This window comes from Cordyceps fumosorosea, assembly GCF_001636725.1.
Source record: "Cordyceps fumosorosea ARSEF 2679 chromosome Unknown scaffold_6, whole genome shotgun sequence".
In the NCBI taxonomy this organism is placed as follows: domain Eukaryota; kingdom Fungi; phylum Ascomycota; class Sordariomycetes; order Hypocreales; family Cordycipitaceae; genus Cordyceps; species Cordyceps fumosorosea.
In genome coordinates this window covers 492850-507786 of record NW_017387306.1, presented here as the reverse complement: position 1 = coordinate 507786, position 14937 = coordinate 492850, and the positions used below count along the sequence as shown (strand labels likewise).

Here is a 14937-nt window from a genome sequence, read left to right as displayed (position 1 = left end):
GGGGCTGGAGAGGGGAAGGGGGGGGGGGTCACGGCACTGGGGGAGAGATGAGCGAGATGGGCTCAGATGGTTCCAATCAGGCGGAGCATTTAGAATTTAGCGGTCGCAATAGCGGTGGTGAAGGTGCTAGCGGTAGCAGTAGGTAGTGGTCTGTCGGACTGTGCGAGCATTTTTGGTGGTTGAACTTTAGTGGCTTGATGCTTTGCCCTTCACAGGTACTGGTGCCGGGTTACAGGGCCAGAGTTCAGCCTTCAAGGGCCTGCTAACTTTTCCGGTTCTTTTAGCGGTCTAACTGGAAGGACTTGCCGTTGGACTGGCGCATTGTAATTACTCGTGGGCAGCCCTGGAGCCCTGGCTTTAGCGGCCTTGGTGGCTTTGGTGGCTTTCAGTGGCGCTGGTGGGGGTGAGTTGGATATGTAAGGGCAGAAAGGTACTTGCTGCGAAGCCCGGTGATGAGAGAAGAAGATCATGAAATAGTCTCAAAATATTCATTCGTCTGGCACCTATGATCGTGAACAAACATGACTCTTGTTTTCCTGTGATTGGGTTATTTTCCATGATCGACCTGTCAAAATCAAGCCATACTTGGCCATCACCGCGAGTACCGGTACGACGTTACGCCCTCACAAGGCCGCGCCTAGCGCAACTGGGCAACTGGGTTCGAGGCTAGTGGGAGGGGCGGACCAACGTACCTGACTATTTGGGACAAGGCGGGTGAGCCGCCATGAGCAGAAGGGCAAGTGGCAACTGGGCCCAGTGGAAAAGCCACCTCAAGCCCAGTTGGCCAAGCCCAGCAGGCCCACGAGTCGAGTCGGGACGAGGCCACAGATGATCCGTGGAGACGACTCCTCTACCGGCCCAATAGCCACCCATCGTATCAGTTGTCGATGGCTGAACTAGAAGCCGTCTGGATAGGTTGATGAACGAGGCGAGGCGGATGTACGGAGATTGATTCTGCTTTCCCCTCTCGCCTCACGGCCGCGCCCGGCCATCCCTCAGCTGGCTATGAACAAGATGGGCGAGTTCCTTGTAAATCAATCTCGTTTTATACCCAGTAGCTATGCAAAGGTTGGTGCTCCGCAGCCAGCCTCGCAGATTATTCTTCTGCCGTTGTGCGATCAACCATGTGCCGCATCGGCTTACCTGCCGTGTTATACGAAGCACCGGAGCACAGCCGCCAACTACCGAGCAACTCTAATAAGCCAGACCCCAGCAGGCAAACAAATCTGCCACCGTCTGCCGAAATGAGAAGCAGATTCAACATCGTCCGTTCTCCGATCGCCTTCCTTCCGCCTTGGTTCCCTTCCCGTTTCAAGCCAGGCCCGGTCACGTCGCTGTCATCAGACGCGGCACGCACCGTGATCTGACATTTCATTACACAACTGTTCCGTACCCCAGAAATAACCCGACATATTAGATTCTGGAATCCCGAAATGTTTTCTCGTAACAGCAGGCCCCATCGTGACTCCGACTCCAGCCAGTCAGCCTAGCTGGCGTCGGCTTTTTGTGGCGGCGCGCAAGCCTTGCCTCTCTCCGCCTATCCCCTGCATCCGGATCATGGCCGTTCGGTTTTTTTTTTTTTTTTTTTTTCATCAGTGTTAGTTACCTAGGCACGGAGTACCTGGCTCACCGAAGCAGCAGGGGCAAAGCCTCGGCGCGCTTGCGGTGTCGCCCAATTCGAACTCGTTTTTCCCACAAAATGTTTAAACTGGGGCGCAGTCGCATGTTCTTTTTTCTTTCCGCGCATCGCTACACATTTCCCAACGTGGCAATCCTGTTTTGTAATATGGAAGGATAAGGATATAACTGTCTTGTTGCGAAAATCTCCCGTGACTAGTAGCAACACTGAACGATCGCGCGTATCACAGCGAAAACAATTAAAAATACTGTAATTCGTACAGATAGTTTGTCAAAAGGAAATAACTAGAAAAAAAAGAAGCGAGATGTCTCAAAGTAAAAACATCCACGCGCAAGGGGGACACGGCCCGGAAACCTGGTGTTCTCCCTGGCGCGTTATACAGTAGAATTGATGCGGTCCATACTGTCCGGTACGTGCTGAATAATACCTACGGGTAATATGTATGTATGCCTGATGATCGGAGGGAGCATCGTGGCCCCCATCCTCATCTCCCCTTATTATAATAAGAGAATAAACGCAATAACGTGCACTATCCTGCTGACCCGGCCTCATCATCTGCTCATGGTAGTGATGGAAAAAAAATCATATGGCTGCTGCGACTAAACCATGTGCGTTCTTTTACATGCTTTTATAGATTACTGGAGGTAATAGTCAACAATAAGTATCTCTCTGGAAAGTACAGATACATACAGTAACGTTATTTCATCACGGGCTTATCCGTCCTCCAATTCGGGCGGGGCCCGCCAGTCTTGCCTGGAATGCTGGCGTGGTCCGAGGTAGCAATTCAGCGCATCTGACACTACCCTCCCTCCATCAACCGAGCCTGGAAAGAAGGTGAGGAAAAAGAAAGCAAAGGAAAAAACCACACACAGGACCCTCCTCTCCTTTTACGACTGACCAGACCGGCGCGGAATTTGCGGCTGCACTGGTGGGGCCTGTGCCTGCTGTTGTCTCACACGCTCATTTCATCATGATGCACACTCGAATGTCTTGCCTCCCCCTCGCATTATTAACTGCCCAATACTATTGCCGAGTTGAGTTGCCAGTGAACGCACTCACCAATCGCGCGAGCAAGGGGCAGGGCAGAGCAGGCTGACAGGCCATCGTCTCCATGTCCAATGGATTGGAATCCGAGACATTTGCGCATGGCCTTGTCATTAACCAGGTCGCTGGCGCAAAATACAAGGCAGAAGAACCATCAGTCTTCTCGGTGACTTTGGTCGCGCTCGCACCACCCACCACTGGCCAACAACAAGCCGGACTGGCTGCCATCGCACAATAAGCCACCTACCGCAATGGCATCGGCCGCGCAGCACGCTACGCCATTGTGTCTGGAGATGGAGATGGATTGACCTCGATACCTGCACCTGCGCCTGCACCTGGTACCAATCTGGTAGGTGCAAAAGTAATCGGTACACCACGATGCTTTTCGCGCACTGATGAGCCCATCTCGCCCGCAGCGTACGGCTCAAGCCAGCCGCTCACTTGGCATGACGGCTGGTCGGAGGGGAGGGGGCATGACCTCCCGCGCGGGGGCTTTGACCTTCTTCTTTTCGCCTGGTTCCGTCCCTGCTCACCCGGCTTCCCTCCTTGGTTGTACGCACACGCAACTGATCCGTACTGAGTAATCGTACCTCCATAGGTGTACATGTAGATTAGCTGCTCCGTACTGCGCCGAGTTGCGACCGTACAGAACGGCGCGGGCAAGGGGTCCCTGGCTCGTCCCAACGCTCTCTCGCTTGACTGATGCACGCGTCAGTGGAGATCTTCCATCGTTTCCAAAACGTTATGCTACCGTGATGATCCTTGTTTCATGCTCCTCTTCTTGCCGGGGTAGACGATGCGCTTGTAATCTATGTACCAACGCAGAGCTATGCCACGATGCGGCTTTGTGCGGGACACAATGTCGCGAATGCAAGTATTATGTGTGAATATGAGGATGAAGATGAGCAGTGTTGCCTCCCCCCGCGTATGCATACATGCATGCATACTCCTGCGTCTTATGCATCTCGTACATCTTATGCAAAGGCATAGGCTTTTTGTGCTGCATAATAAAAGAGCCTCGACAATGCAAGCATAGCCATCTAATGCTGGCCTTGATGGACCGTCACCAATTGGCGACCGTCGGCTCACCACCCGTCACCGTCGTCACCGTACCGGCCCGTCTATAACTCCCGCCGAAAGACATATTGGCCTCTGGAAGCTAAAATGTATTGAGCTTATATTGGACCCTACTTCTCCTGATAATTTAAAACCTCATTGTTCTATCCAAGCCGCGGCAGCTGGCATCGAAAGCATTGAGCGGCCACCGTGGCAACCCGTGTCTGCCATTGACGAGCCAAAACTGAACCGAGGCGCTAATTGTTAACGGGGAAGGCTACCGACCGGTCCAGTATAAAGTCAGACTGATACACGCGCTATCAAAGATCTGCAAAAGGTCGGTCAAACGCGCATTCCAGACACTTTGACGGTGTGCAGCCGAAGGGGCCCACCAGGCGTACGCCGAACAACTCGCCTCGATTTCCAGCTTGCCTGGCCAGAGTTTGACTCTGGTCGCGAGGAAAGCGTGGTTGCTTTTTCGCCTCAGTCTGGCATTTTCAGCGCCGTCGTCGGGCTGATGCAGAAAGACGGTTATGCGATGCTGATTAGGCATTGCAACACATGCCCCCCTTGATGCAACTGTACATAAGACTGCACGTCAGGCGGACCATTGAACCACTTTGGGCAAAGGAACCGCCCTCAGTAACTACCCAATAGTTTGGAAACCATGAATGACTGAAATGCAGGGCTGATGATACGCGAATCGCGTGAAGGACAGGAAACAAGGTTAATAGACCGCATGTGCTAGCCAGTCTGCCATCTACTTGTGCGATAGTGCCCTGTTCAATCATCTAAGTAGATATTAGCTCTTTGAGAATTTGAAGGGAAGCCCACTGTCCGGATAGGAGCCACAAGGAAACCGTTCAACACGTTGGAAGGCCATGTTGTCGGCCCGAGTCGCACCTGCATAGAGTGAGTGACCTTTGCATCGCCAGAGGTACCAGAGCTTCCATGTGAGTGGGCAGAGTAGCCATTTGGAACACTTCAGAAGCCACAGAGGGGCCCTACGTATGTATGGATGGATACAGACTTTTGGCGGGCAAGCCCGTTCACCACGTCGATAGACGCGGTTTGCCTCCAGCTGGTATGCTGGAGATTCATCTTCGTCTGCACTAGGACTAGTGGATGCGCTGCTTTTCCCCTGTTGATGAAGGGTACTTTCCCAATGCCTCGGGGTTTCCTTTACTTGCCACCATGGGTCTTTCTTTTCCCAAATCGCTTTTTTTTTTCATCTGGTGTGCGCCATTAGCTTGTTGGTTCCCCGGAATCATGGATTTGGCAAGAGTGTGTGCATCGCCGTTTTAGACTTTCGGCGTCGCCTCTGATCGAGTCTCGGCTGTGTTTCCAGAAGCGGCTGGCGGGAGAAGAAAGGGAGGAGAGAGGTTAGGGAAAGGATGGCGGAGAGATCGGCGGCCGCGTGGGGGAGGACAAAATGATGGGTTGAATGATTCAGCCGCTGCCTTCGCAGGTAACTAAACTGTGCTGGTAGGCTGTCAAACATGCATGCATGGAACAAAACCCTTGCGGAATGAGCCATCACAACTGTTTGGTGGAAAGGACTGGTTAATCGATCAAGGCATACGGATAGACTCCCCAATCTACCAGTACGCGTGGATTGATTTTGCAGACAGAGAATGTCGAGGGGGTCTTGCAAGAGGAAGAAGTGAGACCGTGGAAATTGGCAACAATGTGAGAGGCGATTTTGACTCAGGGTGATGAGGGTGTCTTGCTTTTTTCGCGCTGCTACTGGGATGGAAGGGAGGGGAGGGGATGGTCTAGGTGGGTGAGCTTATGGGCGAATGTGGTGTGGTAAAAGCGGCGACCCAGACTCACATCTTGGTGTGCTTCCCTGGAACGCGGCTTGTGGGCTTCCATGGCTGGACCTGGCTGCGCATCGACCTCCGTATATTACTGTATAGTACCTCTATTAGGCTGGCAATATGCGGGGAAACCAAAGTACCGCTTCATGATTAGCACGACGACTTCTTCTGCTGGTTAGTTAACACTTGTTAGCACTTGCACTACCTCTCGATTGGCGCAAGAAAGTCTGTCTGGCAACGGTGCAGGCCGCGGGTGGCCGAGGGAGACATTCCTGGCGATTGCCCGCTGAGACCCCTCCCTGCCCTGTCAGGCAGGTCCCTACCAGTGCAGCTCACGTACTTCATTTTCCAGTGGGTGTCTGGGCCTCGTTTTCAGCGCATGGACGGCTGACCCCCCGTGGCCGAGCGACGTACCCTTTTAGCTGCAAATGCTGCAAATGCTGCAAAACTGGTGCGGAAGCTGATAACCCGGTACCTACAAGTCATATAGCGGCGTTGTCTCTGGCGACTTGGTGTGGGCATGCTGGCTGGAAAATGTCTGGCTCTTCTCCCCATAACAAGACACTGAGGTCTCATTCTCTCCTCGCCCCAGAACCAAAAGCCCCCCATCTGATCACCACTAAACCGTTACTAGTACCAGGTGGTCCTCATCCCCAGCCCATCCCACCAAAGCGCATTCTCTCGCTCTCTTCCGTCCCATCCAATCCATCCACCCATCCATCCTCTTCCTCACTTCGCCAACCTTGTTTCCCTACCACACGTCGTCCCTTTTCAATCCTCGACACTTCAACCTTCGATTCTCCTCGCTCGATTTCTTGGCGATTTTTAATTCGGCGCATCTTTCGACGAAACTTGGCACTACCGACCGTTTACACCCCGTCAATCAGTACATCGCGTTCTTGTCAGCCGTCCGATCATGACCTGCCGTGCAACCCGCTCTACCACTTGAACAACCCCCCCATATGGATCCTGCGCATCCGGCTGTGCAACTCCGACGACCGTCCGCCTCTTGACCCTTCAAGTTGCTTCCGTCCTGCCCAGTCGGCTCCCGCGCCTGCTCGCTAAGAGCAACTTCGTCCTTGATCGTGTCGCTTGACACCCAGCGACGCTATGCGGATAAGTCGAATGGCCGCCGTAGCATCCGTCGCCGCTACTACCGGCGTCGCCAATGCCTATGCTCCTGCTGCGGTCTCTATCCCCCACGGGGACTGGTACGTTTTGGCTTCGGGCCAACCCTCTGCTCGCTAGAGTCCTGATCCTGACCCTTGGCAATACATAGGCTTGGCATTGATGGCAACTGGTCTTCTGTCTCTTTTCTCCTAGGAACCGAGTCCGACCCCGTCAACATTATACCCAGTACTTCACTATCAGAACTATGGGCTGTCGGCCCTGGTGGTTGTCAAAGTAGTACGTTGGTTCCCGCACAAACGCCGTTTACCCCGTTGCCAAACCGTCGGCCGGCACCATGAACTGACCATTTCGCTAGAAGAACCGCACTGTCCGACGGCGCGAGGTGGTATCTACACACCTGCAAATTCAAAACGATGGACCTCATGGGGACAGTACTTTCTTGGCCTTGAGTACCTGGGATACGGAGGCAACGGCGCCTACGGCCTCGACAACATCAACTCCTGGAGTCCCTTCACCAACATTGCTTTCGGCATGAGCGATGTACTTATTGCCGCCTACAACACAACCGATTACTTCACTGGGCTCTTCGGTCTCGGAATCTCGCAAGGCCGTTTCAAAGGCAACATTGGCGAGTCGGCGCTTACGCAAGCCGTCAAGACATTTGGCTGGATCCCCAGCTATAGCTACGGCTATACTGCTGGAGCTAGCTACAAGAACATGCCCGGGTCCCTCACACTTGGTGGTTTCGACGGCGCCCGCTTGGTTGAGCATGATACGCTCTTCACCATTACACAATCCGACAACTCACCTCGTGTCAACGTTCGGGGCATCAGCGTCGATAACAGCCTCAAGCCCAACGGTTGGGGTTCATCAGTAAACATCTTATCAACCTACAACGATACCTTCATGGCTCTCGTCGACAGCACTACCCCATATCTGTGGCTGCCCGAGAGTACCTGCGAATCATTCGCAGCCGCCTTCAATCTTACATACAACGAGACATTCAAACTATACACAATGACCAACGACCAGTATCAGGACTATTCCAGTTCCAACGCTTATACCTTCACTTTCAGTCTTGCTAGTATTGACAACAACGATAACTTCGGTCTCCCCCTCAGCGCCCCAGGAGTCGTCAACATCACCCTCCCTATCAAGTCTTTTGTTGGATCGCTTCAATATCCTTTTGCCAACCAAGCCATCAAGTATGGCCAGCCTGCTGTGCCCTATTTCATGCTTCGCAAAGCTGCAAGCGGCAACAACACCATCATTGGTCGATCTTTCCTGCAAGAGGCATATATTCGCACGAAATACGACTCTGGCGTATTCAGCTTGCACCAAGCTGCTTTTCCGAAGGACCCCTACCATGACATCAGGCTCGCCCCAATCAAGCAACCGAGCGATAGTCCCTACCCACGACCTCCGCCGACCAACGGACATCACGGTCTGACGACGCCTCAAATGATTGGAGTTGCCGTTGGTGTTGTTGCGTTCTGCACTCTACTTGTTGCAGCGCTATGTTTTTGGGGACGTCGCCGCAAGCAAAAGAAGCGTGGCGAGGCCGCCTCCAAGGAAGTGGAGGCGCAGGACTCGTCTTCAACCATCGCTCCCGACTCTCCTATGACTCCGGTTTCGCGCATCTTGTCCAAAATTGGTCGCAGAAAGCGCTCAAGGCGCGCTACTACCACCACTGAGACGAGTGCACCCACTGAGGTGCCAGCTTCGGAAATATACGAGTTACCCGCACCTCTGCCGCCCGCGGAGCTCGCCGCCCACGATGATGACGACTCCATTCTAGGCGATACAGAAGCAGGCACAGATGACTCACAGAACTTGAGTGCTTACGAGGTTGCTAGACGCAAGCTCGCTCGACAGCTGGCCGGCCCTGTTCCAGCCTACGCACCACCCGCGGACGGTGTTCTGCCTGTTGAGAAGGACATGCACATCGACACGGACGTTGTTAGGACTACAACGATTCCCCATCCCCGGCCTACATACCACTATCATAATGTGTCTCCGGTGAGATCCCATGAGGGTCTTGGCACCAACTCTCTTCCTGGTACTTTGCCCTCACCAGTTTCTCCTCGCACTGACTGGAACACCAATGACTTACCGTCCCCCATCACTGCATCACTGCACCCCAACTCGGCCTCCTCACGGTCGGGTTCTACAGGCCGCCGTCGCGCAGGCTCTAACACGATGAATGGTACATCGAGTGAATCTGGCAGTGCAAGCCGGTCAAATTCCAATTCTTCATCTCACTCTCATGATCAGCAGCAAAGACGAGACAACGTGTCCTTCCCTCTTCCGCAAGCTTCTTTTCAACGGACTCCCATTGAGCCCTCGAAGGTCGTGTGCCTTGGCCCCCTGCCAGAAAACGTGTCCTTGTTTAGACAAAACATGATGTCTAATGCAACGGGGACAAATGGGCAGTCTTGGACAGGCCAAGCTCGTCATACGCCCAACCGACCTTCCACAGGCAGCCTCGGCAGCAATTTCACCGACGAGGAGGATGCTATGGTGGAAGAGATCACGCGCCAGTCAATAATGTCGGCCTCGCGTTCTCAGGACTCTGCGAATATCAACCGACGGCCGACAGTCAGCCACCCCATAATCCGCACCGTTTTGCCTGCGCCAACGGAAGAAGAGGAGAATATTTCGCCCACCAGCGACAGGAGCGGTTCTGGATCCCAGAGCAGCGGCGGGCGCATCGGTGGTGATGACCTCGTCCACGTACCACAGTTAGCTGAGAAGCGCTACAGCTGGGAAGAAGAGCGATGAGCTCACGGCGACGCGAAAAAGTTGTACGAAGTAAGGAAAATAATCTAATGTGGCAAGATCTGTCTTGCCATTTTACATGTGGATGCAACGACCACACACGATCACTACATTTTTGCGAGCAAAAATGACTTTGGATTTTGGTTTGATTTTTGGAGTATACGGCATTCGGAGTTGGGTGGCAGCGTATTTGGGCACTCGGTATTACAGCCGGGCCCGGAATGAGGCTGGGCCATTGGAAGTTTACCAGCTCTGTCCTTTTATTTTTTTCATGCAAGGTCTTTTGACGCCTGCCAGAGGTGCTGTTTTGTTTCTTGGTTTCTCAACTGGTGTTCTCTCATTTTATTGCATCGATATCCCACACCCTTTCTGTTTCAACTAGCATGTTCAACGAAGCATGCTATCATGTATGTCTGACACTTTTTTTCTCCGTTTTTACACGATACGCAGCCTGTCTTTCTTTTATGAGGCTCGCGTCTGATTCTGGCCTTGTCTGCCTTTGCCTCTCATACAAGCAGCACTAAGAGATGGAAAGGGCATCATCCTCTTGTCGATCAAAGAGGGTCGGTTGCGTTGGCCAACAACGCATAGCCCGGATTTTTAGCTATTTAGGTAGAGCTACACTCCTGAAAAATAATCTATTATAGAATCAACAATTTTGTTTTGCAAGAAGTGTGGGAAGGTGACGCTATATATGACTGAACTGTCCGATAAATGAATGGTATGACAGTAAACTCGACAAGCTGTTGTCTTGATATCTATTCTATAAATTCCATGATATATCCTGCCTTGCGCTTTTTGTTTCATCCCGTCCTCAACGCCTGTCCCTTGCATCCACCACCCTACCCAGCCCCTTCACCCCAATCTACCAAATCTCCTGCCACCACGTCACCTCGTCGAGCATCCTCCTACGCTCCGCCCGCTCCGCCTCGTTACCGCCCGCTGCGTCGAGGAAGGGCTCCCAGACGGCGCGCCGACACGCCTCGGCCATGCGGGACGACCCGCCACAGACGGCGAAGACGGGCCGCCGCGGGATCAACGCGGCCAGCGCCGCGGCCTCGCGCCGCACCAGGTCCTGCACGTACACCTTCTCGCGCTGGTCACGCGAGAAGGCCGGGAATACCGTGAGCAGGCGGCTGTCAATCTCGTCGTTGTCATCGGCGGTCTTCTCGCCTCCAAGGGCGGCCCACTCAGACTCGAAGAAGTAGTCGGCGGCGCGGTTGCGGTTGCCGAAGAAGAGAAGCATGGGGCCGACGGCACCGCGTGCCGCTTGGTGGGTCAGGCGCTCGTGGATGAGGCTGCGGACGGGCGCGACGCCGGTGCCGGTGACCAGGGCGATGAGCGGGCGACGGGCGCAGGCGGCGCCGTGAACGGGCGATAGCACATCCTTTTTGGTGACGGTGAGCGCGGCGCCGACGGGCAGGGAGGCGAGGTAGCGCGAGCAGAGGCCCTCGCGCGGCTTGCGGAGGACGGTGCGGTAGCGCACCATGGCGACGAGCAGGTCCACCCGTGTACAAGAAGAAGCACCGGAGCCCGGGCCGGTGGGTTGGTGCAGCAGCTGGTCGCCGCCGTTGGCGATGCTAAAGTCGCGGCCGCGAATCAGCGGAAAGATGTCGAGGAGCCGCGCGGCGGGCAGGCGGACCGAGGTGAACTCCTCAAGGACCTCGATGATGGTGCGGCGGGCGCGCGTGGCGTAATCAAAATACTCGTCGACGTAGTCGGGCAGGGTGAACTCGAGGAGGCGCTCGCGGTGGTACTCGTCGGTGGAGAAGAAGGACATACTCTTGAGGAACGAGCGCCGCGGGATGGCGGTGATATCGATGTTGTCGAGGAGCAGCCGGCGCAAGGTGGTGGGAGTGGGCGGTACGAAGAGGCCGCGCGGCAGCGCGCCGCACTTGGACAGGTCGAGGGGTTCGTCGGCGACGGCCTCCCAACCCATCAGGGCGATGAGCCGCTCGGCGTCGGCGGGAAAGTTTCTGGGATAGATGGTGAGGCAGTCGCCTGGCTGGCAGCGGAGCGGCTCCGGGGCCGCGCCGGAGGCCGACGGCGGTGCTCGAGGGGGGACGTCGAAGGATACGAGGCGGACATCTTGCCAGTGTGATTCGGGCGTCGCGCGCTCGTTGACGGCAAGCGTGGCTGTCCAGCCACCGGGGACGTGCAAGAGATCGGCAGGGGGGGTGTTGCCCGAGGACGCTTTGGGCGACGTGTCGCCATTCTCTTGCGGCTGCTTCGAGGTGGCAGTCGTCTTCTCAATACCCCGTAAAGCGGGCTCCAACGACCATCGCGGGGGGAGAATGACGTCGTTGGGGATGGGTTCCAGCCCTGGAGGATGAGAATGCTTGTCTAGGAGGTGCTTGGAGAGGCCGTCGGACCAGCGGGCAAATGACCCTTCAATGCTGTGTGATGTGAGAAGCTACGAACCACAAGAGGGGACACGGGAAAGGGAGGCCTGCGTACCCGTCGGGAAACTGCTCATCAGCCTCGAATGTCTCGTAGAAGGTTGAAGCGCCGAGTTGGTCCAAGCGACGAATCAGTTTCCGCGCAGCCCAATTGAATCTGTTTCGGGTATTAGCCGAATCAAGCTTTCAAATAAGGCTCAATCTGGATGGCAAAAGCAAGGAGGAGCGCGTGAAACATACTTGACATATGTGCTGTCGCCAAGTCCAAAACACGTATATTGAACTTGTGTGAGGCAATCCGCTGGCAGTCTTCTTTGGAGTAACCTCTTCCAGAATAGAGTAGAGTTGTGCGGTATGTCGCCCTGTCCAGTAGTGGAGACGACGAATATGACAAGTTCATTCTGGAGCAGTTCTGGCTGTGACGATGTTATCCACAGGTCAGTGAGGCTTGTCGCAATATGTCATCTTTCAGAGGACGAACCAGAGTCACGGCGTTCATCTCTTCGACGGTCGTTTGGAAATGCAATCGCTGACAGGTTCTGCCCAGCTCTTCGGCTATTTCCTGCGCGTTGCCCGTCTCGGAGCCGTATAGGACCAGGACGGTCCTGTGCTGTGCGGCAGCCATCTTGTCCTGCATGCTGGGCAAGGCACCGCGGAGCGGCGGCGGAGGCTCGTTAGCGCTCCGGGATGGGTGAGTCGGGTAAAACTTCCATATGACGGTGACGGCGGCGGACGGCAGCCTCGACGGGAGGATTGGCAAATGACTGCTGTTGATGCGATGTCGATGCGCTGCTGCTACTGTAGTCTCGAAGAATTCATGCGCTTGCTTGGTGGCAGTGGCGGCGAGTCGTTTGCTTGGGAATGGAAAAACGGGTCTGCATCCGATGGCGGCGGCGGCGGCCTGAGTCTGGGCGAGGCGAGCCACCGGCTTTTACTAGCCATGACGCAGCCGGGAGCCGAGATGGAGCGGCTGCAAGCAAGATTGAGCTAAAATTTGAATTATTTGGCGAAGGGGGTGTCTTGTTTGATCGGCTGGAGGGATAAACAGGAAATGTCGCAGCTCGGTCCTGATGTTGGGCCAAACTCGTTGACCGGGCTCTCGGTTACTCGCTAGTTTGCTGCTCCAACAGCCAAGCAGAGCTCTTGATTGTTGATTTATTCGGTAGACAAGACCGACAAAGCACGGGAATGCTAAAAAAAAAAAAGAATAACCAGGATATTGGATTTTGGTCGCACTGTCTCGCCTGCTTGTGTCACACGCACACAGGCCAGACCGCACTCACACAAGTGTTAGCACAGGCACCTGATTTCTGCGTCACTTGGAATGGCTGCTGTGAAGGAACCTCGGAACGATTTGTTCTGCATTGATCTCTCGGTCCTATTCCGAAAATCATGAAACGCAGGGGTATAAAAAGGCAGCTCGTCGCACCTAGCACTTGATACTTGCCCATCGACAACGAGACTTCGTCAGCGCCATTCTGATAATCCGAGATTTTTCTGTCAAAGATGCCTCTCTGGTATTGCCATGCCAAGGATTGCACCAGGCCGGCTGTGCGACACGAAGGAGATTGCGTACTCTGTAACCGCCACCTTTGCGCGCACCATCTCGGGCCAAGTTTCCACGACTGCCCGTCTTGGAAAGTGCGTCACGCTCCCATCTCGAGTTACCAATACTGACAATGTTGTGAAAAAGGACCACGGCATCTTTTACCCAGCTTTCTGCAAAGCAGAAGACAACGAGTTGTCGACGCTTTTCAGCAAGATCAATGTAGATGCTCTAGTGGCACGCGCGTCGCAGTTGAGACAAGGTATCGAGTGTTCTGTGGCGCCGTTTCAATACGACTCGGCGAAACGGAGGTCTCACATGGGTGGTATGAACTACCACATAGAAATTCTCTTCGCGGACAATGTAGTTTGGGTTGCTCGAATGCGTCGATCCAATACCACTTCACCACCACAGGTCGTGAGAGACTACATTTTCGAAAGCGAGGTGGCGACTTTGATGTTTCTCGAAACGACAGCCGTGCCGACACCAAAGGTTCATGGCTACGCTCTGGAGCACGAAAGCAACCCGGTTGGGGTCGGGTACATTCTCATGGAGAAGCTTCCAGGGAAAGCACTGGATTGGCCTGCAGCAAGCCCGGACCAAAGACGCAAAGTCATGGAGCAGCTCGCGGATGTGCTGATTGAGATATACAAGCATCCGCTACCCGCTCTGGGGTCTCTTGCGACGCCTGGAAGGCCCCATGTCGCCGCATTTGCTCACGAATCTTTGCTCACAGTGGTTGGAGGTAGGCTGCAGACCTGCAGCCCCTTCCGGTCTGCCGAGCAATATCGCAGATCACATCTGCGGCTAATACTGGACAGGATACTGGCTCAAGAAATGTACGCGACGCAACCCGTGGAAGCATATCTGCTGCATCGGTTCCTCGTCGACTTGGTGCCCGTGCTGACGCCGCCAGCATCAGGCAACGAAAAGTTCTACCTCAAGCACGACGACGACAAGGGGGATCACATTCTGGTGGACGAGAGTTTCAATATCACGGGTATTATTGATTGGGAGTGGGCGCACACGGCCGCACCGGCCGAGGCCTTCAACTCGCCGGTCGGGCTGCTTCCCGTTGCAGACTTTTATGCCGGAAAGGGGGCGATTGGCGCCGACGAGGCCGTCTTTGCGCAGCTTCTGCAGGAAAAGGGCCATGGCCCGCTGGCGCAGTTCGTGCTGGAGGGTCGCGTGCAGCACTTGTTTGCGTTTTGCTGCGGCATCGACCTCAGCGACTGGGACGGGTTTCTAGGTCTGTTTCGCGGCTTGCGGGATGCGTCTGGCGTGGACGCGGGCATGACGTGGGAGGACTGGAAAGGAACAGCATTGGACAGATACAAAGAGGATGCCGGACTGCAGGAATTGCTCATTCGGTGTGGAAGTGGGAATGGTGGTGGTGGGTGAGGGATACTAGCAGGGAGTTAATATGGCAGTGGCGGTGAAGCCAGGCAGCATAACTACAGGTATAATAAGCAATCTCGTCTGTTCATTGCATACAATTCTGCGGCAAGGCAAAGTGCCATTGTT

The 14937-nt window shown here is 54.7% G+C and overlaps 3 protein-coding genes across 3 annotated transcripts; 2 read left to right on the top strand and 1 right to left on the bottom strand.

Annotated features, from left to right (window-relative positions):
• Positions 1–6684: 6684 nt before the first annotated feature.
• On the top strand, positions 6685–9471 carry ISF_03327 (Peptidase aspartic, catalytic; the record flags this gene model as incomplete). Its single annotated transcript, XM_018846933.1, has 3 exons — positions 6685–6770; positions 6839–6966; positions 7046–9471. 3 exons carry the CDS (start codon positions 6685–6687, stop codon positions 9469–9471), a joined length of 2640 nt encoding a protein of 879 aa, XP_018705822.1.
• An 862-nt stretch (positions 9472–10333) lies between these two features.
• ISF_03326 (sulfite reductase flavoprotein alpha-component) lies at positions 10334–12492 on the bottom strand (the record flags this gene model as incomplete). Its single annotated transcript, XM_018846932.1, has 4 exons — positions 10334–11864; positions 11926–12024; positions 12108–12283; positions 12349–12492. 4 exons carry the CDS (start codon positions 12490–12492, stop codon positions 10334–10336), a joined length of 1950 nt encoding a protein of 649 aa, XP_018705821.1.
• Positions 12493–13392: 900 nt separating this feature from the next.
• On the top strand, positions 13393–14814 carry ISF_03325 (Protein kinase-like domain protein; the record flags this gene model as incomplete). The annotated part of the gene is made up of 1 exon (XM_018846931.1): positions 13393–14814. The coding sequence occupies one exon, from the start codon at positions 13393–13395 to the stop codon at positions 14812–14814; it is 1422 nt and encodes a 473-aa protein (XP_018705820.1).
• Between the last annotated feature and the right edge of the window lie 123 nt (positions 14815–14937).